The sequence below is a fragment of the Rhineura floridana genome, chromosome 5 (genome assembly GCF_030035675.1).
Source record: "Rhineura floridana isolate rRhiFlo1 chromosome 5, rRhiFlo1.hap2, whole genome shotgun sequence".
Lineage (NCBI taxonomy): Eukaryota > Metazoa > Chordata > Lepidosauria > Squamata > Rhineuridae > Rhineura > Rhineura floridana.
This window is the reverse complement of record NC_084484.1, coordinates 127,022,305-127,045,476: the sequence shown is the minus strand read 5'-3', so window position 1 is coordinate 127,045,476 and position 23,172 is coordinate 127,022,305. Positions and strand designations below refer to the sequence as shown.

Below are 23,172 nucleotides of genomic sequence, written 5' to 3'. Positions count from 1 at the left end.
AAGGAGTACAAACTCTGGCAAAACAAATGCAAGAAGACAAGGGATGCTAAAAAGAATCTGAGGAGCACACTGCTAAGAACATAAACACTAACAGAAAAAATTAAATACATTCAAAGCAGGAGACTGCCTAGAGAAGTGATTAGACTGTTGGATGATAAGGTGCTACGTCAGGATAAGGAGATTGCAGAGAAGCTAAATGAATTTTTTGCATCTGTCTTCACAGTAGAGGATATAGGGCAGATCTGTAAACCTAAAGTAACATTTACAGTAAGGGAGTCTGAGGAACTGAGGCGAGTAGAGGTGATGAGAGATAAAGTTCTAGGCTTAATAGACAAAATAAAAACTGACAAATTGCTGGGTCCAGATGGCATCCACCCGAGAGTTCTTAAAGAACTCAAATGTGAAATTTCTGATCTGCTAACAAAAATATGTAACTTGTCCTTCAGATCCACCTCCATTCCTGAGGACTGGAAAGTGGCCAATGTAACACCAATCTTTAAAAAGGGATCCAGGGGGAATCCCAAAAATTATAGGCAGGTTGTCTTAACATCTGTCCCGGGAAAAGTAGTAGAAAGTAGTATTAAAGACAAATTAACCAAGCATATAGAAGAGCAAGCCTTGCTGAAGCAGAGCCAGCATGGCTTCTGCAACGAAAGGTCCTGTATCACTAACTTAATTCAAATTCTTTGAACGGATCAACAAGCATATAGATAGAGGTTGTCCAGTGGGCACAGTGTACTTAGACTTTCAAAAAGGTTTCAACAAGATACCTCAGCAAAGACTACTAAGTAAGCTTGGCAGTCATGGAATAAGAGGAGGTCCCCTTGTGGATCAGGAATTGGTTAAGTAGCAGGAAGCAGAGAATAGGAATAAATGAACAGTTCTCCCAATGGAGGGCCGTAGAAAGTAGAGTTCCCCAAGGATCAGTATTGGGACCTATGCTTTTTAACTTTTTGATAAATGATCTAGAGTTAGAGGTAAGCAATGAGGTGGCCAGGTTTGCTGATGATACCAAATTATTCAGTGTTTTTAAAACAAAAAGGGATTGCAAAGAGCTCTAAAAGGACCTCTCCAAACTGAGTGCATGGGTAGTAAAATGGCAAATGAAATTCAATGTAAACAAGTCTAAAGTTATGAATATTGGAGCAAAAAAAGCTTAATTTCACATATACGCTCATGGAGTCTGAACTGGCAGTGACTGATCAGGAATGAGACCTTGGGGTCATAGTGGATAGCTTGATGAAGATGTCAACCCGGTGTGCAGCAGCTGAGAGAAAGGCAAATTCCATGCTAGGAGTCATTAGGAAAGGTATTAAAAATAAAACTGCTGATATCATAAGGGCGTTGTATAAATCTATGGTGTGGCTGCATTTGGAATACTGCGTATAGTTCTGCTTGCCTCACCTCAAAAAGGATATTGTAGAGTTGGAAAAGGTTCAGAAAAAGGCAACCAGAATGATCAAGGGGATAGAGCGACTCCCCTATGAAGAAAGGTTGTAGCATTTAGAGTTTTTTAGTTTAGTGAAAAGGCAAGTCAGAGGCAACGTGATAGAAGGATATAAAATTATGCATGGCATGGAAAATGTGGGTAGAAAGTTTTTCTCCCTCTCATAACACTAGAACTCATAGACATTCAATGAAGCTGAATGTTGGAAGATTCAGGATAGTCAAAAGAAAGTACTTCTTCACACAGCACTATTGAATTTGTTACCACAAGAGGCAGTGCTGGTCACCAACTTGGATGGCTTTAAAAGAAGATTAGACAAATTCATGGAGGATAAGGCTACTAGCCATGATGGCTGCGATCTGTCACCATAGTTTGCATTAGGAATAAGGGATTTCAGCCACTGCTAGGGGGCAGACATGTAGCACCAAGAGCAAAATATACCACATAGTAAGCAAATAACTTCCCAAGCTGGTGAGTTGGAGTGGATTGTTCCATTCCTATTAGTCTTAAGGGCGGGAAAGGTTGCATCCTCCACTGCACATAATGTGTGTGTATACACATACGCATACACACACACACATCCATCCATCCCTGGGAAGGAAATGAAGTAGGGTGATCTTTGGTGGGAGATCTTTGCCAGTCATGTTGAAGAAGGATATGTTTTTTAAAAAAAATACTTTTTAGCCTTTTCTGAATTGCTGAACAGAAGATCTACCAGGAAACAGGATGAATGAAACTGCATCCCAACGCAACTTTACTTGGGAGTAAGCACCAATTAACAGGGTGGGGGCAGGGCCGAAAAAATAAATGCTAATACCTCAGCCTTTTCTACAGAGAGGCTTGCTTTCATATCTTGTTTTGTTCAGGGGAGGGAGCATTTGGTGGATTCAAACCCTTTTATCCCATTCTTCATGATGCAGACAGACCCTCCCATTGCATTCATCACTTAAGACACATACTCTGAGACACAAAGGCAATTGAGATGAAGGCTGCTGCTTGCTGACTCAACTAGAAAGTCTATGGAGAAGGGGTGGAGCTCCATGTGTTGATCAAATGAGCATGTGCAGTTTTCTACATATGCATCAGGCAGGCAGACTAAAATTCTAGATTATCCCAGGGCAGCTGTGGTATCCCCCATTGGCAAAGAACAATGGAAGGCAGGAACAGGCTGATTTCTTGCAAAATGAGCAGAAAACTGCCTCCACATTTTGCCTGTATCTCTGGATCCACAAGGGCTAGAGACTTGCCTTTTTTTTTAATGAAATCTAGGGATCCGGGCCAACTATCAGGCTAAGTGGGCCCAGGGTAGCATGGCTAGAATCTGGGTAAACCCAGCTAACCAGGCAATATGGCAACCCTCCTCTCCCCCCATACCACAGTCATGATCTGGCTTGTTTATCTCCAGGACAAGAACACTGGGCTGAATCTAGTTGAACTCTTCTGTTCGTGGAAAGGGTTTGGATCCAGTGTAGGTTTCCAGATATAAAAGTGGCAGTTTTCACCAGTTCCTCTTGTGCCCCACAAAAATTTACTCTGGAAACTTGGAGGGCTCTCCCAGACAGTGTGGAAGTAGCATAGGGGGCTGCTGGAGAAGGGGGGAATAGATGAAATTTGCCTCCCCTGTTGAGTACTGATTGATCCAATCAATTAAATCTTCCAATCACTTAGCACTGAAGAATGTAGTGACCTTTAGATATAATTTGTCTATTTAATCTTGCACAATATTTTATGGCAAATACGTTACGTCTAATTGGGTTTATGCTGTAGCACATTGGTTTCTATCTGGGGAACCCTGGAGTTCCTTAGAAACTTATTAGGGGTTCTAAATTAGAAAATTTGTAATGGCAGACAAGCTTCTCTGAAAGACAGCTTGCCGACCACCAAAAATCTTCTCCAGTACACAGCTGCACATTAGTATTTGTTGCATTCTCGGATATGCTTCAAATGATGCTGAGGGCCAAAAAGGCCAGAGTGTAGGATTCAACGTGAACAGAGTGTACATCCTAGAATGTGCTCTAGCATCTTCTGTAGTGTGCAAGAGGCCTATGGCAGATGATGTGAGAAGGGTTCCTAAAATGTAGAAAGTTCTTGAAAACTATTGTTGTGGCAGATAGAAAGTAGCATGGAAACTGTGAGTTCTATATTATGAATCCTCTAATCGCTTGCCATAGAATCATAGAGTTGGAAGGGGCCTTTAAGGCCATCTACTCCAATCCTCTGCTCAATGCAGAAATCCAACTTAAACCATAGCTGATAGATGGCTGTCCAGCTGCCTCTTGAAGGCCTCTAGTGTTGGAGAGCCCACCCTTTCCCAAGGTAATTGGTTCCATTTTCATACTGCTCTAACAGAAAGTTTTTCTTTATGTTCAGTCAAAATCTGGCTTCCTGTAACTTGAAGCCATCATTCCTGCACTCTGGGATGATCGAGAAGAGATCCTGGCCCTCCTGTGCCCTTGAACAGGTTGACTCTTCAAGTACTTGAAGAGTGCTGTCATATCTTCCCTCTGTCTTCTCAAAGCTAAACATACCCAGTTCTTTCATTGTCTCCTCTTAGAGCTTTGTTTCCAGTCTTCTGATCATCCTTGTTGTCCTTCTCTGAATTTATTCCAATTTGTCTGCATCCTTCTTAAAGTGCAGTGTCCAGAACTGGATGCAGTGCTCAGGATGAAGCCTAAGCAGTGTCAAATAGAAGGAAACTAGTATGTCACACAATTTGGAAATTGTACTTCTGTTAATGCAGTCTGAAACAGCATTTGCCTTTTTTGCAACCACATCACTCTGTTGGCTCATATTCAGTTTGTGATCAACAACATTTCCAAAATCCTTCTCACATGTAGTATTGTTGAGCCAAGTATCCCTTAGACTAAAATGTTTTGCTTTCATAAGTAAAACTTTGTCTAGTTTTGAATAACTTTAGTGAAATCAGATCAGTGTTATTCCATTTAGTCCATCTCTTGAAAATATGTCTATCCTGCCATACCCTGTATAGTATAGTTAAAACATCAGGGAACTACAATTCTCATAATTTGAACTTCTTGGAACACAAGTACTGATTGCATACAACTGCCAAGTATGAAAACTAGTTTGGCAACCTCACATGCCGCATTAGTGTGGAATTTATGACTGTTTTTCATGCCATGTTGATGACTATATAGCTCAAGTTAGTTTTAATTTATTCTAAAAGTTCATATGGTGTTGTGATTGAAGGAAATGCTGTGCATATGTAAATAAATCAATTCACTGCATTCTAGCAAACAGAAAGTAGAGATTGCCTAAGCTTTCTTATGTGTGTGAGAGAGCGAGAGAAAAATAGAGCAGGAAGGGGAATGATACAACAGGGTGGAGACAGAGAAGGAGGGGAAGAGAACTACAGTAAATGTGTCTGTGATCTTTGGGGGCACAAAACTAAAGTTAAGAGGTGCAATTCCCGTAAAGATGGAACTTTACTGTATGTTATAAATCTTAAAACATTTAGCCTAAGAAGCTGCTTTATACGGAGTCAGTCTGTTTGTCCATCTAGCTTAGTATTATCTACACAGACTGGCAGTAGCTCTCCAGGATCTTTCCCAGCCCTACCTTGAGATGCCAAGGATTGAACCTGAGACCTTCTGCATGTGAGCCACTACCAAGCATGTTCTCCGATTTCACTTATACTGCTTTGCATGGTAGCTGTAGCTTTTCAGTAAGATCCAAGTCTAATCACTTTAGATGGCCCTCATGAGGGCAAGTTGCTAGAGAAGGTAAATGCATCCCCTTGGCATCCCAGCTTGCATTCCAGTTTTTAGCAAGAATACCAGAGAAGAGGGCAGACACAGTGTTGTTTAGGTTATGATGCTCTGTATTTTGTGGTTAATTTTGTTTCATGTTCCCTACGTTTGGGTATCTTAAAGAATGCAACAAAGCCATATATTCTTGCTGGGTTTTTTAGGCTTAGGTGAAGGGTAAAAGACCTTGGTGGCAATGTTTTTGTGTTATTTGTTTATTAAGTTTGTATCCTATTTTTCAGCTCTCTAGGATCCTTAATGCAACTATGCTTCTATGCTTGGAAAGAATCACTGTGGAAAATGCCTGAAAACCTGTGATCTGAGAGCTAGCCACAGTCAAGCTACAGTGCCATGAAAAAATATTTGCCCCGTCTGATTTTCTGTGTTGTTGCATATTTTTGGCGCTGAATGTTGTCAGATCTTGAACCAAAACCTAATATTAGAGAAAAAGGAACCTGAGTGAACAAAACACAAGCTTTTGATACTTATTTCATTTATTTATTAAAGAAAATTAATCCCCATGTAAAAAAGTAATTGCCACCCTTGGACTCAAAACCTGGTTACGCCACCTTTAGCAGCAATAACTGCAACCAAACGGTTCCTGTAGTTCCTGATCAGTCTCTCACACTGCTGTGGTGGACTTTTGGCCCACTCCTCCATGCAGAACTGCTATAACTTAATGACATTTGTGAGTTTTCAAGCATGAACTGCGCCTTTCAGGTTCTGCCACAACATCTCAATGGGGTTTATGTCTGGACTTTGACTAGGCCATTTCAAAACTTTAAATTTCTTGTTCCTCAACCATTCTGATGTAGATTTGCTTGTGTGCTTTGGATCATTGCCTTGCTGCATCACCCAGCCGTGCTTCAGCTTCAGCTGACAGACAGATGGCCTGATATTTGCCTGTAGAATTCTCTGAGACAAAGCAAAATTCATGGTTCATTCAATAATGGCAAGTTGTCCAGGTCCTGATGTGGCAAAGCATCCCCAAACCATGACTCTGCCATCACCATGCTTGACTGTTGGTATGAGGTTCTTCATGTGGAATGCAGTGGTTGTTTTTCACCAGACATAATGGGGCCCATGTCACCCAAAAAGTTCCATCTTCGACTCATCTGTCCATAGAACATTGTTCCAGAACTCTTGAGGATCATCCAGGTGCTTTTTGGAAAACTCTAGACGAGCATTCATGTTCTTCTTAGTGAGCAGTGGTTTCCATCTTGCTACTTTGCCATGAATCCCATGTTTGCACAGTGTCTTTCTGATGGTGGAATCATGAACAGTGACCTTGGCTGAGGCAAGAGAGGCCTGCAAATCCCTGGATATTGTTCTGGGGTCCTTCGTGACTTCCTGGATGATTTTACGCCTTGCTCTTGGAGGGATTTTGGCAGGATGGCCACTCCTGGGAAGATTCACCACTGTCCCAAACCACCTCCATTTGGTCAATATGGCTCTGACTGTGGTTCAGTGGAGCCCCAGAGCCTTAGAAATGGCGTTGTAACCCTTTCCAGACTGATATGCATCAACAACTGTTTTTCAGAGGTGTTCAGGAATTTCTTTTGATCATGGCATGATGTGACTTTGGAACCTGTGTGCTGGCAACTTAAATCTGATGGCAAGGGCCAAAGTTAGGCAGATTTATATTGGGAAGGACTGACCCAAAGTAGGCTTAATTGTTTACCGAGATATTCAAACTTCTGGACCTAATAATCCCTTTCATTGGGTTGCATTAATTATTTGCTGCTAAAGGTGGCGTAACCAGGTTTTGAGTCTAAGGGTGGCAATTACTTTTTCACACGGGCATTGGGTGTTGCCTAACTTTCTTTAATAAATAAATGAAATAAGTATCAAAACTTTGTGTTGTTTGTTCACTCAGCTTCCCTGTTCTCTAATATTAGGTTTTGGTTCAAGATCTGACAACATTCAATGCCAAAAATATGCAACAACGCAGAAAATCGGGGCAAATACTTTTTCATGGCATTGTATTATGAGCATAGGTGCTTGTAATAGATTGCATTATTTATTTATTTCATTTGTTGGTCACTTCCTACTCAAAAATCTCTAGGTGACATACAACATACAATATATGTATTTTACAACATAAAAACATGCAATATAAAACAGATTTTAAAACATACAATATAACACAAATATACAAGATAAAAACCCAAACGAAAGAAATTTAGATGGCACACTTCAATTGCCAAAGGCCTGAGTGGAAAGGCAGGTCTTTGCTGGGCACCTAAAGATGGATAAAGAAGGTGCCAGCACAGCTGGAGGGCCACCACTGAAAAGGCCCGTTCTCATGTTGCCACCCTCCAAACCTCCTGTGGATGGGGCAGATGATGAAGGGCCGCTGATGATGAGCACAGGATCTGGGTCAATCCATACAGGGAGAGGTGGTCTTTGAGATATTGAGGTCCTGAGCTTCATAAGGTATTATAGGTCAAAACCAGCACTTTGAATTGAGCCCAGAAACTAATTAATAGCCAGTACAGCCGTGCCAGAATTGGTACTGACTTACCCCAGTGAGCAATCTGGCCACTGAATTCTGCACTAGCTAGAGTTTCTGAACCATCTGCAAAGGCAGCCCCATGTGTAACCTATTACAGTAGTCTAACCTAGAGGTTACCAGAGCATAAACAACCAAAGTTAGGTGATCTCTGTCCAGATAGTGGTGCAGCTGGTCTACCAGTTGAAGTTGATGGAAGGCACTTCGCACCACCAAGGCACTTGAGCCACAGGTAACAGTAATGGATCCTGGAGTACCCAAAAGCTTTGTACCTGCTCCTTCAGGGGGAGTGTAACCCCATCCAGAGCAGGCCACAACCCATCCATTTGGTCTAAATAACCACCCACTAATAGTGCCTCAGTCTTGTCTGGATTAAGCTTCAGTTTACTGGCTCTCATCCAATCCATTACTGAGGCAAGATACCAATTTAGCACATGCATGGGAGATGTAAAGGAAAAATAAAGCTGTGTGTCATCAGCATGTTGCTGACAATATACTCCAAAACTCTGGATGACCTCACTCAGCGGTTTCATGTAGATATTAAATAGCATGGGGGATAGATGAACCCTGTGGAAACCCCAAATTAAAGGTTCCACTGGGCTGAATAGCATCCCCAAGCACCACTCTTTGAGAACGATCATCCAAGTAGGACTGGAACCACTGCAAAGCAGTGCCACTCACCCCCAACTCAGACATCCGCTTCAGAAGAATATCTGCAAGATCAAGGAGAATTAACAGGGACACACTCCCATGAGTCTCTTCATCATAGAAGGCGACCAAGGCAGTTTCCATGCCAAAACCAGGCTGAAGCCTCAACTGAAATGAATACAGATAGTAATTTTACTAGTCTTTACCAATGTATTGACATAATGCTTATAGTAAAAGTGAATGCTAAAATATTCACATTCAGTTTAAATTATATATCACCAGGGATGAATAGCTGAACAGAAGGATAATCTTGCACAAATGTTGCAGTTTTTGTGTTACAATTTAGATATTCTGTTGTCTAACACCTATGCCCTTGCAGCAGTATTTTTTCAACGGAACTATAAAATCCAACTTCTGTGTAACCTGTACAATCTGAGGTTAATTTTGCAGCCTGTAGGAGAACATGCTGTTGGAGAAGACTTGATTTTCCAGGCCTTGAGCCAAGGAAGGTAGAACTCATGAGTTCAATCTGCAGCAAATTTGCAAGGGACAAATGAAGTTGGCCACAATTTCCCTGAAGCCAACCCAGCTGGTTGATTCACAGAAGCAGTCATCCCTGACAAATGTTTGACACTTTTTATTAGGCATTGTTAGTACAGTGGCTTATTGCTTGAACAACTGGATAGTAGCTTTTGTGTTTTGGGGAACACTTCTTGTATTATAATTCTTAGAAGATGTGTACACATGATGGGTTACCACCAGGCAAAGTTTAGTGCTGGTTAATTATCTGAAAGTTTGAAGAATTAGGTATATTTTATCACAAGTTGAGATACAAAAAACAAGTTTCTGGTCAAATGATTTTAAGTATTATAAATGGAAAATTTTAATGATTGTTTTGTATTGCTTTTAAAGATGTGTATGTTGTCCACATGTTTTGCAAGAGGGGGTATATAAATACTTTTGTGAAAAAATATATAACTTTTTAAAGTATTTAAATAATGCTAAACATAGCATTGATCTTGTAATAGCTCCATTCTTAGAGGAGCTTCGTGTTATATGTTGCAGGGATCAGGACTTGTACCCTATTTTGTAATTTATGTAATATTTGAATAAATATGTAATGTTTGAGGTGGAACTTGTGTTATCTGTTCCTCTCATGCCCTGTGGTGCAATGTGTTTGTACTACCAGTATAAGGACAGTTTTGAGCATGTTGCTGCCAGAAATATACATGAGTTCACTTGAAACATTACCCCCCAAAAAGCAAGGGAACAGAAAGTATGATTGTCTTCCACTTCCTGTAATTACAAAGTATAGGGAACAGGAAGTGTGAGCCAATCATACTTCCTATTCCCTGAACATACAGTAGCAGCCAAAGCTACTTTCAGAAAGTACTAATTGATAAACCAGGTGAGAAATTAAAAAATCTTGCACATACTTGTACAATAATAAAATTAATTTTTTTTATTATTGATCTTGTGTACTTCTCACTTGTTTGGTTGATTTTGGTCAGGAATTCTTGTGCCAATTGGACTAGGTTTTATGTATATGGGTACTATATCAGCACAGAAAGTGGACTGGTATGAGATAACAAGTTCAGGTTTTGTACTTTGTGCTTCTTTTCTGCAATTACGTTTAGAAGTCTACTTAACCAAGATCTGGTGTTGTTCCTTAATGATGGCATTTAGACATCAGCCACAAAACAATCTTGTATAATGTTATTCATACTCCCACTGATCAGGTTACCCCAAAGTAAATCTTGATGTGGCTTCTCCTGCAGCTGTTGTCTATCAACAGCCAGTCCATCTGGCTGCTGCAGGAGGAGAGATGGGACAGCAGGGCCCACTCCATTGACTCATTTAGCTCCTGTTCACCCTGAAGTGTTTCTATTCAAGCTGGTTATTATAAAAACTATAAAAATCTAAAAATTAGTGCCTAGGTTTGCTTGTTTTCATCTACCTTTCCCATCCCCTTTTCCTTTTGTGTCATGTCTTATAGATTAAAAACAAGACAGTCCCTGCCTGCAGGTTTACAATCTGTGTACAACTGCTTAGTAAGTTTTTGGTGCTTTATAACAAGACTATCATTCATCTGAAAAAGACACAATGGCCTTCTCTTACAATATATAAAACTCATTAACTGAACCTCAGACCTTTACAAAATAGAATTTTCTGTGTCAACATTTCATGCATATGTACCTTGATCCAGTTAAGAGCTTTATATGTCTTCTCCCTGCATGTTCCTTGTTGAATAAGAGAGTGCATGAACAAATGGGAATGTGTGCATGTTCTCTTCCCTGATCCAACACCAAAAGCTATGCATGCAGAGCCCTTACTGAAAAACCAAAATCTCCAAGCAGCTGATCTGGGGGAGAAATGTGAGACAGTCTCTTTCCCCTGCATCTCCATCTCCACCAAACAGCAGCGATTGGCAGGATATTGGCTTTTTTTAAAAGCCTATGTGAATGTTGGGTTGGATTGGAGCCTTAAAGTCAAGTGTTGGACATGCTTTTACCTACAAAAATGAACATCTGTATGACTGTATTTCATAAGAATAGGCCATGATCCAGGGAAATTTGTTCTGCATGTGGAAACAGGTTTTCACACATGGAAGAGCTATTTTACTCAGGCAAATGCTTTGCACAATGAAAATCAAAAGCTTTCACCTGCACAAGCCATTTCTCATGTCTGATTGCTCTCATTTGTTCTTCATAGCCAGCTGTATACAACTTACGCATCCTTAAAGAGGGGTTCAAGTGATTTATTTTGTGCACATAATCTCCTGGGCTATGTACTATATAATTGACAGAGAGTCTGTCAATTTGTAGTTTTAGAGGTTGTTTCTGTAGGTCTGTCATTAATTTAACTATGCCTTTAACTATGTAAGGTGCTATGAAATATGCAAAAATGGTGCATACTTGTACTGTTGTGAACATCTAAGTCAGACAATGTGGCCAGAGTTTTTTTCATGATCAGGATTTTCTATCCCATGTAATAGCGTTGACTGCATCATCTAGGGCTACCATGGTATGGCTTTGACTGTAAACTGTGCTAGATGCTCATCCTCACAGGTTATCCTAGTCTTTGCTTCTCCCTTGCCATATATCCCAGATACCTTGCTACTCACAACCAAATAGAATTTGTCAATCTGAATTTTAAATTGTGTAGTTCCCTTCTGGGTAGCTCAGAACAGTCAAAAATAGAGAATATATATTACAAGAGTGTAGAGCTGATTAAATTTATGTGATACTTTGTGGGGTGTGGGGGTGATATCAACATTTCCAGTATGTAAAGAATGTAATACGTTTCTTTTTTCTTTTTTTGAGAACATAAGCTACGTTCCATCCTATCCACATACACCCTCTCTGTTCCTTACCCTTTCAGCAGCAGCTGCTACTGGAAATGGAAAGGAGGGAGGCAGTCCTTATTTCCTGTGGATTGTTCACCTCCTCCAATCCTTCCAGTCCCATTCAGACAGGCATATTTCTGTAAACTAATAACAATTGTTTATTATTGCAGTGTTATGTTTTCACTAGAAGGCTACCATTTCCTTTCTGGTATATCTGCTGGTTTATCTAGCATTTGTGATTAAGCAAAAGAGTAAATCAGCATGAATATTTCTCTGTACCTCGATGTAAGAAGAGCAGAGTAATAAAACTAGTATAAGTAACTTGGTTTGCTATTGTTTTGATCTTGTCTGAATGCTGACAAAGAAATTAGCTTCTAGGAATTTCAGCAATTTCAGTTTAAATGCATTGAGCACTGTTGATGTGCCCTAATGAGAGAAAAATAAGACTTGAATAAAATTTTCAAGTTAAAGTGTTGCATGTATTTTTCATGTACCTTAAAATAATAATAGAATATTGGTTATGAATTAAATCATTAATGTAAAAATCGCTCTGGGAACAAATAATACAAGCACAAGGCTTAATATCTTGTTTTTATCATGTAGTTTTATGGATATTAATCATTTTCAAATGTTAGCCTTTTAGTATCAATGTTACAGCCCTTCACAGGGCTGATAAAATCTTGGCCATAGAAGACTTATTAACTGAGCATCTCTGAAGTAGGTAGACAGATGGAGCTGCTGGAATATATAATCTGCTTTCTTTTCCCCTGAAGACTAAGAATGGTACCTGAATAATGTACAGATAATCTGTCCCAGCTACATTTGATAACACCCATTAGGATTAACTGGGCTTTTAAACTGTATGCACAAGGAGAATTTATCATATTTATTTCAGATACCCTTGGTCTTACAAAACACATTTGATCTTATAAAATTCATTTTTTTCTTGAGAGTGAGAGATTAAAAGATTTAATTCATGCATAAAATTACACTGAACCCTACAGATAAACCCTACAGATTACATCCAGATGGCAAGTATACATAGCAGGAAAGCACCAGTTTCTCTGTAGCCTTCACAGAGCTGATTCATGTGGTACTTCTAACGTTGTTGTTGTTATTATTATTATTTAATTTGTATCCCACCCTTCCTCCCAGCAGGAGCCCAGGGCAGCAAACAAAGCGCTAAAATCACTTTAAAACATCATAAAAACAGATCTTAAAATACATTAAAACAAAACAGCGTTAAAAACATTTAAAATTTTTTAAAGGGTTAAAAACATTATTAAAAACATATTAAGCAATTCTAACACAGAATTACATGGGGCTCATGATGAGAACTGAACCTGTTCTGAAGTGGCCATCTGATGGCTTCAAGCACAACCAAATTACACCTTAATTTACAAAGCTTTCACACGTAGCTGGATTTCAATTCGCAGATGGTTGTTCATCACTGAGTAACTAACTGATGGCTTGCATGTGTGAAATTAACATAAAAGATTAAATACAGTAGACAGGGCTTTCATATCACCTCAGACAATACTTTCAATGCTGTTTTTGCATGCAACTGAAGTCATGTACATTGGAGTGCTAAGATGCTGAGTGACATACATGCATGTGTGAATCAGTCGTCAGTGAAATGAACAAAATAACATTTTTAATCAGTGGTAAAGGAAAGACTATTATTATTACTTAGATTTATTAGTTGCTTGTCACCCAAAGGTCTCCAAGAACTTGTAACAATGTTAAAAACAAAGATCATACTACAGTAGGGCCCCACTCATACAGCGGGTTACATTCTGGACCCCCGCTGTAAAGCGAAAACCGCTGTAAAATAGAACTCATTGAATAGAATGGCGCGCAATGCCTGAAAACCGCCTTAAAAGCGGAACAAGCGCCGTATGAGTGGGGCTTTAGTCTAATTGCGTCTAATTGAGACTACTATATTAGCGAATCGCTGTGTTAGCGAATCACTGTAAAGCGGGGCCCTACTGTATAAAAACAAAACAATATAACAACAACATCTCGTGCCACCACAGGAAGCTTTGGCAGTATATTAAAAACAGACGACATAATCTCAGTTTATCAAATGCCTGGGAAAAAAGGTACATCTGTACCTGGCATCCAAAAGATGTCAGTGAAGGTGCCAGGCGGACCTCTCTGGGGAGTATACTCCATAGATGGGGAGCCACAACCGAAAAGGCCTTCTCCCTTGTCACCACCCTCCAGGAAAGAATCCAAATTTGCAGATGCACAATCAACATATCCTTCTAATTAAAAATATAAGTGGATCATAAATATATGTGTACTCAACATATATCTAGCATTTGACCAGTCCAAGCACTCTGCTTAGCTCCAAAATGCCCATTATATTAAACCATTACATGAGTCAAGTGGAGAACATTAGGCCCTCCAAATGTTTATTATTTGTTATTTATTTGTTATTATTTATTTATTTATTACATTTATACCCCACCTTGCTTTTCATGACTGAAACCCAAGGCGGCTTACATATGGTTCCCAGGTGCTCTCCCATCCAGGCACTGAGCAGACCTGACCCTGCTTAGCTTCAGCAGGGAGCTGGCCTTATGTGCCTTCAGACCATAGCCTGGTCATAGTCCAACAAATGTTGTTGGGACTCTGCTCCCATCAGCCCCATCCAGTATGGCCAGTAGTCAGGGGCAATGGAAATTTAATCTAACAATATCTAAAGGACAACAGGTCCCCCAGCTTTGACATAAATAATTAGGGTAGTATGGATACATTGTTGTTGTTGTTTTGTTGTTGTTTTAAGAATGGTACTTTTGAGGATTTTGTACATCATTGTATAAAATAAAACAATCTAAGGTATATAAAGTGAATTAATTTCTTCTGCAAAACCACATCCAGGAATTCCTTTATGGGAGCTATGCTGCATAATTATTTGACAGATAGTTTTACATAGCATTCCTGTTTCCGGCAGGGGCTTGGATACAATAACCCAGAAGGTCTCATCAATGGTACTATGGTTAGTAAGGCTGCAATACAATACAAACTTACCTTAGAGTAAGTCCCACTGAACCCAATGGAGCTTAGTTCTCAGTAGACGTGTATTGAATTGCCACCTAAGTAAATAACTATTGAAAATATCTCCGCTAATTACATGTGTAATAGCATACCCGTACAATATACTTTTGAGTATTTTAGTGGTGGGTGGGGTGGGAAATAGCTACTCATCATGATGACTTTATTTTTTCCAGTATCAGAGGCAGTGTGCCTCTGAATACCTGTTGCAAGGGATCACGGGAGAGATATTGCACTCATGTCCTGCTTCTAGGCTTCCTGTAAGCATCTGGTCGGCCACTGTGAAAATGGAATGCTGGCCGTGACAAGAGTTTGGTCTGATGTAGCAGGATTCTTCTTAGGTTCTTTTAAGTAACATTCACTAATTTAGATTTTTGAAATAAAAAAGACCAATACCTATTGTACTAATTTCTCTCTGCCTATCTAAAATTGCAGTTTCTATGCTGACTGTGCCTAGAATATTTTGCTAATCTGCCAGTAATGTTATTTCTTTTGTTCCAGAAAAGCAGAATGTGAGCTGGAGGCACCTGCAGTTACTTATGCAACGTATCGAGGCTCTGCAAGGATTAAGCAATTGCTTAAAAAGCAAGCGGAACTGGAGCAAGAAAAACAAACCTCAACCAGTACTAATAATTCTGCAGTCAAAAACAAAGAAAATTGTACTGTAACACTTCCAAACTCAGAAACTACTGCAACAAAAACAGGATTCTCATTAAAAAATAGTTCAGAATCTGAGACTAAAGATTACAAAAGGGATTCACAAGTAAACATATTTTTGGCAGAAGTGGATTCTGAGGGAAATGCTCAGGATGTCCAGGGTAGTAGTGAGCACAAGGAACTGAACAACAAGATTACCTTGTTGACAGAAATGGAAACCATCAAACCTTGTATTGAAGAACTAGTTTCTATGAAATGTGCATTTGTTTCCAACACACCAGAACTTAATAGGAATCTTCTGTTGGAGCCAACACTGTTGCAAAAGGATGCCAGCTCCAGTTGCCAGAATATAGATCCTGTTAGTATGAGTTCAGAAAATAGCAGATTGGTTGAAAAGGGAGAGGAGGTGTTAGGGGAAATACAAATGCACATTCAGTCAAACAATGCTACCACTGTTGGTTTTCACAAAGGAATGCATTTTTGTGCTTTTTCTAACACAGGAACAAAAGATACAATGCAAAATGAATTTTTATCTCATCCTAAAGTAGACTTAACTGATGATGAACAACAATTGCTAGAAAATAAATGTCCTTTTAATAGCTGGACTGTGGATCAGCTCAAATTAAAATCAGAGAACCAGACATTGTATTTGAAAAGCATTATGGGCACTGGACAGACAGTTAGCAGGGTAGAAAATGAATATGAAGATTCACACAAAAATGTGACTCAACAGACGGAGCAAAGCCTGCAAACCATTTCAACAAATGGACACTTGCCTCTCCATGAACAAAAAGCTGGAGAAGAATTGTCACTTTTGCAGGATACAAAAAGCAATAAAGCTAATAAATCGGTAGGAGTTGATCTATCTGTTTCAGCCCAATCCCCAGAAACTGTTCAAGATGCAGATATGCTTGGCAAAGGTGGTCTAAAGAGTGAAGAAGCCACTGAGTCAGTGATACTTACAGTTATACAAAACAATCATAATTTCTCCATGATTTCTGAGAATGGAGCTAATAATTTTACCACAGAGAATTTTTATATGCCTGTGGCAAAGTCTGACAGTGTTGGAATGACAGATGTTTTTCTTAATGCAACAGAGATAAATCATGCCAATACATCTTTGTCAGCTGTTGAATATGAAAATATAGATTCTAGTGTGGCATATACTCCCTTAGAAACAGGTGATGCCAGCACTGAGGTGGCTGTGGTGCCTATGGATGAGACCCCTCTTATCCTTGAAACTAAATTTGACAGCTGCCATCATCTTGCCAAGAGAACTGAGAGTGAAACATCAACCAGTTTAGATGTTTTTCTTCCTCTCCTTGAAGACAAAACAAAGTCCCTTGAATTAGAGAACTCAAGGCTTAGAAACAACACAGGATCTGTAGCTATGGACAAACCTATTCCATCACTTCTTAAAACAACAGAAGTTGTGATATCTGCACAAAAAAACAACCCATTAGTCGATGACATAAGAAATCATACTGACGTGGAAATGTCTTTTCCTGCTTTTGAAACTGAAGAGGGCATCACAATTGGTCTATCTCCTGTATCTTCTTCAAAAGACATGCGCTTACCCAAGGGCTCTCCTCTTATTACAGAACCAGAAGAAAACAGTTCTTCATCAGTTTCTTCTCCACTACCTGCATTGATCAGTAACTCTTCAATCTTTGAAGATAACAAAATCCTTTTGGACACTATGTCTAAACCTGTGTTTAATTCTGAAAATCAGAGTTTGTTGGAGTCTTCATGTTCTTTAGCTGATAAACAGGAAAGACCTAATCAGTCTGTGAGATCTCCAGCTGTAATTGATTCTGCAGGGACTAACTTTGGTAAAATATGTTGTTCTGTCTCTATATGTGAAAATAGCCGTGTTATCTCAAAGTCAGAGGTCTATGGACCTGGGAACCTTCTTGCTGCTGAATCTGGGTATGCAGATCACATTCCTGATGCCTTTCTGGAATCTGAAAACATTTCTGAAACTAAAGTTACATCTGACACTCTGGAAATTGCTGTTGTTAGAAGTGAGATTTTACCATGCTCTGAAGAAATGAAGGATATGTCTGGATCTTGTTTGATAGATTCTTGCTGTCACCTGGTAAAAGAGGATCTTTCTGTTTTTACATTTGAAAATGTATATACTTGCAAATCTGCTTCTTCTACTACTTGCTTTAAAGACATTGCAAAATTTAGTTCTCCTACCTGTGAAACAACAGATTTTGTCCTAGACAAAATTCATTTTATTCCTATTGGTTCTGAACAGATAAAGGGCAAGGTTTCACCTGAACATAAATCAAATACTCCACCCTCTGAAGCAACTTTGGAAACTACTTCCCCAGTCCCATTTTTGTCTTCTGCTGCCTATGATGTGGAAGATATAGAACCTGTGAAGATAGTATTAGGAATGTCTTTCAATACACAGCAGAGCAAAGAGGTGCACAGAACTCCTTCAGGTCAATTACATCTTCACTATCTTGCAGCTGCTACTTCAGAAAATCCTGTTGAAATGGATGATCAAGCAATTACAACTTTGTTTACAAAATCAAGCAGCCAGTTTTCCAAAGAACCAGTGAAAGATGTTGCAACAGGAAAGCAAGTACAAATTAAATCCAAAGACTTAACTGTTTTGTTTAAAAAGGCTGATGAAATAGTTGATGCAGTTCTGCATTTAGCCATAGAAGAAATAAGATCAAAGCCAGCTGCTGATGTCTGTCAGACTAATGACATTAAGGACAATTTGTTAGGGCCTAGCCTTCAAAAAGATCAGAAAACTAGAAAAATGCTGTCAGAATCAAAAGAAATACAGTCAAGGAAATCATCAAAAAAACATTTTAATGAGAGTTGTATCAGAAAGCTTTCAGAAGTTAAAGGGAACAACACACTTGGCACAAATATTAAAGATGAAAAAATACCATTGGACATTATTGATAAAGTTGACCTACATAGCTCAATAGCACTAAAAGCAAAAGAAATAGTTGATGATGTTATTAGTGCAGCCATACAAAAAGTGACATATAATCAGCATGAGCAGCATCTGAGCAAGGGCATTCTTCAAAATACAGCCCTGTCTAACACTGAAGCATCAAGGAGGCTTACTACTGACACTGAATTAGCAGCTAAACTTCCGAAAATAATTGAACCCTTAAATTTAAGTCCAGTATATGCAGCTTCAGTATGCAATATGATCAATGAGGGTAAGGTAGCGAGTTCCTCAGCACCTTTGTATATTAATATTAAAGAAGACAACGAGGTAACAAATGGAGACCTGATACCAAGTAAGGTGTGTTCATGCCAAAAAAATGAAGATGACTGGTCTGATCCCACAGCTACACTAGAATCCAGCCCTGCAGAAATAGATAATAGCAATAACAGTAAAGATGCCAATTGTGCTATGTACAAGACAGTTTCTGGTGACAAAACTAATAACTGGACAGCTGACAATAAATCTGAGTATTCCTTATATGCAATAAATGGAGATACTGTAATGGCTGAAGAGCAATTGCCACCATGCCCATTTGTGCCAGAGACCCTGCTACCTTCTACTTCAAATGTTGATACATACACCTCACTTTCTGGAAAATCTAAAGATGAATCTGACCCTTTAGGTTCACGTAGAAATAATGCAGTGAAGGATCTTCCTGAATACATTTTTAAAGAGGGTGACTCTGTGAGGGTTGTAAGAGAGGAACTGTATGAAAAATATTATGAAATAGACAGTGAAAAGGACTATGGCAAAATGAAGAAAGCTTACACAGCGGCACAGTATGATAATAGATTGGGTACCCAATTCAGTGTATCTGAATCATCCGTAGTGAACAGCTCAGCAAAGATTGGCTTGAAGTCAGATTTTTCCTGTAAGGAAGAAATAGTAATTGAGACAGGTTTAACTATGGCTAATGTGCTCAAGGAATATTATCTAGATGTTGATTATGATCATGGAAATGGAGAGAAATCCCCAAAGATTTTTGCTTCTTCACCACCAGAAGAGTGGGAAGGCAACTCTTCCTTCACCATTTTGTATGAAGGTGCTCTTCAAGATGAAAGTTACTTCTTTTCAACAGAAGAACCAGAGCATCCCTTATCATTCCTTCCTGACCAATTCCTGGATAATAGTCAAGATCTTACAATGTGTAATACAGCAAAAGGCAAACTTGAGTTTGTCCATCCTTGTGAACAAAGCAACCAATTAAGCAAGATGTTAGATGAGGCTTGTTCAGAATCATTCATAACAGCGGAAGCAAAGCGATACAAGGTTTACCCCTTCTCTTTGTCTCCTATATATGAAGATGACAGTTCCCAAGAGGACTTGCTGTCTACTGACGTCTCACCAGAAGGTCATCCGATTGAAAAATCAAGAGACAACCAACCCTTGTCAGTCTTATCACTTCTTCAATCAGTGTCTGAACGGTTAAAATCTAGTAATCAGTATAATGAAGAAGAGGAAGAGAATATTTGTGAAGAAAACAAACTAGAGGATGAAAAAGAAGCATATATTTCTAGTCAGAGACCAAACAGCTTATATACAGCAATCTCAGAAAACATTCATGAGAGGAGACACTTGCATTCTCTTTCTAAGGAAGCACTTAGCACAGAAGAGACCTTATCTCTTAATTCAATGCATTCAGCTCAGCTTTTACAAAAACCTAACGCTGACATAAATTCTTTTTCAAAGAGTATGTACTATGAATGCTTCCAGAGTTCAAGAAGTTACTCAAGTGAGAAGGGAACCAGATTTAGAAGCATTTTGGGGCCAAAGGATCAACAGCCTGAAAGTAGTGGTTTGCAAAAACTGGCAACTTTTCAAGTGGTAAGGTGCTTTTCATTAATTTTATATTTGTAATGACACTGTTGAATGTATAGCATAACATATCAATACACAACCTAATACATGCATTTGTGTGGATGTGTTTAGTCTTAACTATGTCAGATATTTTGGTTTTCGTTTTTTACTAACACATTTATTGTTGAGATTGTAATAGCTTAATAATTGAAGTGAAGGAATAAGAATAACACCAATATTTGATGTTTGATTTCCTATAGACCTGCACTATTGTCTATGGGAAAAATGTGATCATGTTGTGTTCAGTCTACAGATACAATATGGGCACTTACATTCTTCCACTTCACCCAGTGTGCAAGGAATTTCAGTACACTATACAGGTGAAATGAAAGGAGATGTATTTCACTTAGCAGAAAAGTAAAGAACACTCATCTATTTCTTGCCATTTTCCCCCAGCACACTGGGTGGTGGAAGGAAATTTCATGTATGAATCTTAATAAGGGTAAGAATACATGGGCATGTGTGTTCACAGTTTCATGTGTACTACTCCAAAGACAATGAGGACTCTACATCTGCTGAATAATTTGAGGAGAATGCTTTGTATTACTATAAACAGCCATGCAGGTCCTTCTGGCAAGAATAATAAACCTAATGACATTTCATCAGCATTAGCTCTAAACACCCTTACGACTGTTTATAATGATGTCTCAAAGTTCATTCTCTCTTTGGGCACCATCTGTCTCTGTGCTTAAAGCTTCCACATCTGGTTTTTATTTAATATACCAATCTTGTGTTTAAAACACTTTTAATACATTTTCCAGGCTAGCTTATTGGTACTGATCTTCACCACTATTGAAAAATATTAATATTTAATAGTGAATGTTAAAAGATCTCAGTCATAATAAACGTTATAGTTTTGAGAAGATATTCACTTGGATATACTTAACTATCTACACATTTTCTTAATACCTAAAATATTCAGGAAATTTCGATTGCACACTTCCTTGTCAATGATCCAGTGTGGACATGACATAGGAAATGAAAAAATAATTGCCCTTCATCCACCGAGGTGCTCTTTCCCCTGAGAGCCACAGTTTGAGAAACATTGCCCTAAAGCAAGGTAGCCAATGTGGTGCCCTGCAGATAGTGTGGGATCCCTTTCCATCAGCCCCAGCCAATATGGCCTATGATCAGGGATGTTGCTAGTTTATTTATAAAACTATGTATAAACTGCCCACTCATATAAAATATCAAGGCAGTATGCAGCAACGTATACAGGTACAATAAAACATAAGATACCATAAAACAATACAAAATTATACAGCCATGAGAGTGGCTGTATACTATAGCCAGTGTGGATTTTTCACATTCCGCAATGTTAAATTGAAAATACCCCCATGCCATTCTGATGCTTCCCATAAGATCATTTCAAAACAAAACCTTACAAAACTTATAGTCCTGAACTCAGAAGTGCTTGCTTAACAACCCTCTCAATTTTCATGGTGATGCACAAAACAGTCAGAAAGAATTGAGAGTTCAAAGTCTAAAGAGAGAGAAAAAAACTCAGATGCCTTTTGGACTGTTTTCTCGGAGTTCTCATAATCTGTTGAAATTGATTAAAAATCAGCCATGTTCACAGAGTACCTGTAATCCTGACCTTGCCCCATGCTCTGACTTTCATCTTCTGCAGTTTAAAAGTTAAAAAAATGCCTGGCTGATTTTTAATTAATTTAAGAAATTTTGGCTGGAACCCTATGATAGGGTCGGACATGCTCAGTAAGAACCAACTGTCAGCATTCTAAAAGCCAGACTCCCAGCTGCTTGGCTTGACTAATCAGGGGGCCACATCCACACCAGACTTTGATTTCACTTGAGACAGTCATGGCTTCCCCCAAAGAATCCTGGGAAGTGTAGTTTGTGAAGGATGCTGAGAGAATATTCCTATTCCACTGAGAGAGCTCCAGTGGCCAGACTGGTTTAACTGTCAGCGACTCAGATTGAAGGTCTGTGAGGGGAACAGGGCACCTCCTAGCAACTCTCAGAACCCTTCACTAACTACGCTTCCCAGGATTCTTTGGGAGAAGCCATGACTGTCCAAAGTGAAATAAAGGCCTGGTGTAGATGTGGCCAGGGACAGCTTTAGTTTAAATTTGGGTGGCAGGCTACATCTGCCTGCTGTAGAATAAAAAGGTGGGGGAAACACTGAAAAGCAATGATACTGTTCACAATGTTTTCCTTTTGGAAAGGAAAGGAGCTTCCCCTCTGCCCAGTGCCCACCCACCCGCCCAATCTCCTCCCTGCCCCTCCCCTGGGTCAGTGTTGGACTATGACTTGGGAGACTGGGGTTCGAATCCCCACACAGCCATGAAGGTCACTGGGTGACCTTGGGCCAGTCACTGCCTCTCAGCCTCAGAGGAAGGCAATGGTAAAACCACCTCTGAATACCGTTTACCATGAAAACCCTATTCATAGGGTTGCCGTAAGTTGGGGTCGACTTGAAGGCAGTCCATTTCCATTTTCAAACATGATTGCACAGAAATTAATCCCACTGAACTCAAAAAGTATGCAACTGGTCAAGCCCACCCTCCCTTCTCCTCCTTCCTATCCCCTCCCTCTTGCCCCTCCCCTCCCCCTCTGATCCTCCCCTCCTCCTCCCCTTCGTCAGTTTTACCTATCTTAAGCATGATTGCATGGAAGTAAATACCATTGAATTCAATAAGCATGCAACTGATCAAACCTGCCTTTCCCTTCCTTTGCACCTCCCCCAATCCCCTCCCCTCTCCCCTCCCTTTCTCTGTCCCTCTCCCCTCCCCCTGGTCCTCCCCCATGGTCAGTTTTACCTATTCTAGCCATGATTACATAGGAGTAAATCCCATTGAACTCAATAAGCATGTAAATGATCAGACCAAGTTTGTTTTTTTCAACAGCTAGAGTCATTCCTGAAGTAGCAACATATTG

General features: G+C 39.4%; 1 protein-coding gene across 2 annotated transcripts in view; it reads left to right on the top strand.

The window, feature by feature from the left end:
* Nucleotides 1-23,172, top strand: part of CRYBG3 (crystallin beta-gamma domain containing 3) — a 150,031-nt gene that overhangs the window by 37,681 nt on the left and 89,178 nt on the right. For both annotated transcript variants that reach the window (XM_061628033.1, XM_061628034.1), the window contains exon 4: nucleotides 15,279-20,241. In XM_061628033.1, coding sequence (XP_061484017.1) covers nucleotides 15,279-20,241 — 4,963 coding nt within the window. The remainder of the gene's footprint in view (nucleotides 1-15,278; nucleotides 20,242-23,172) is intronic.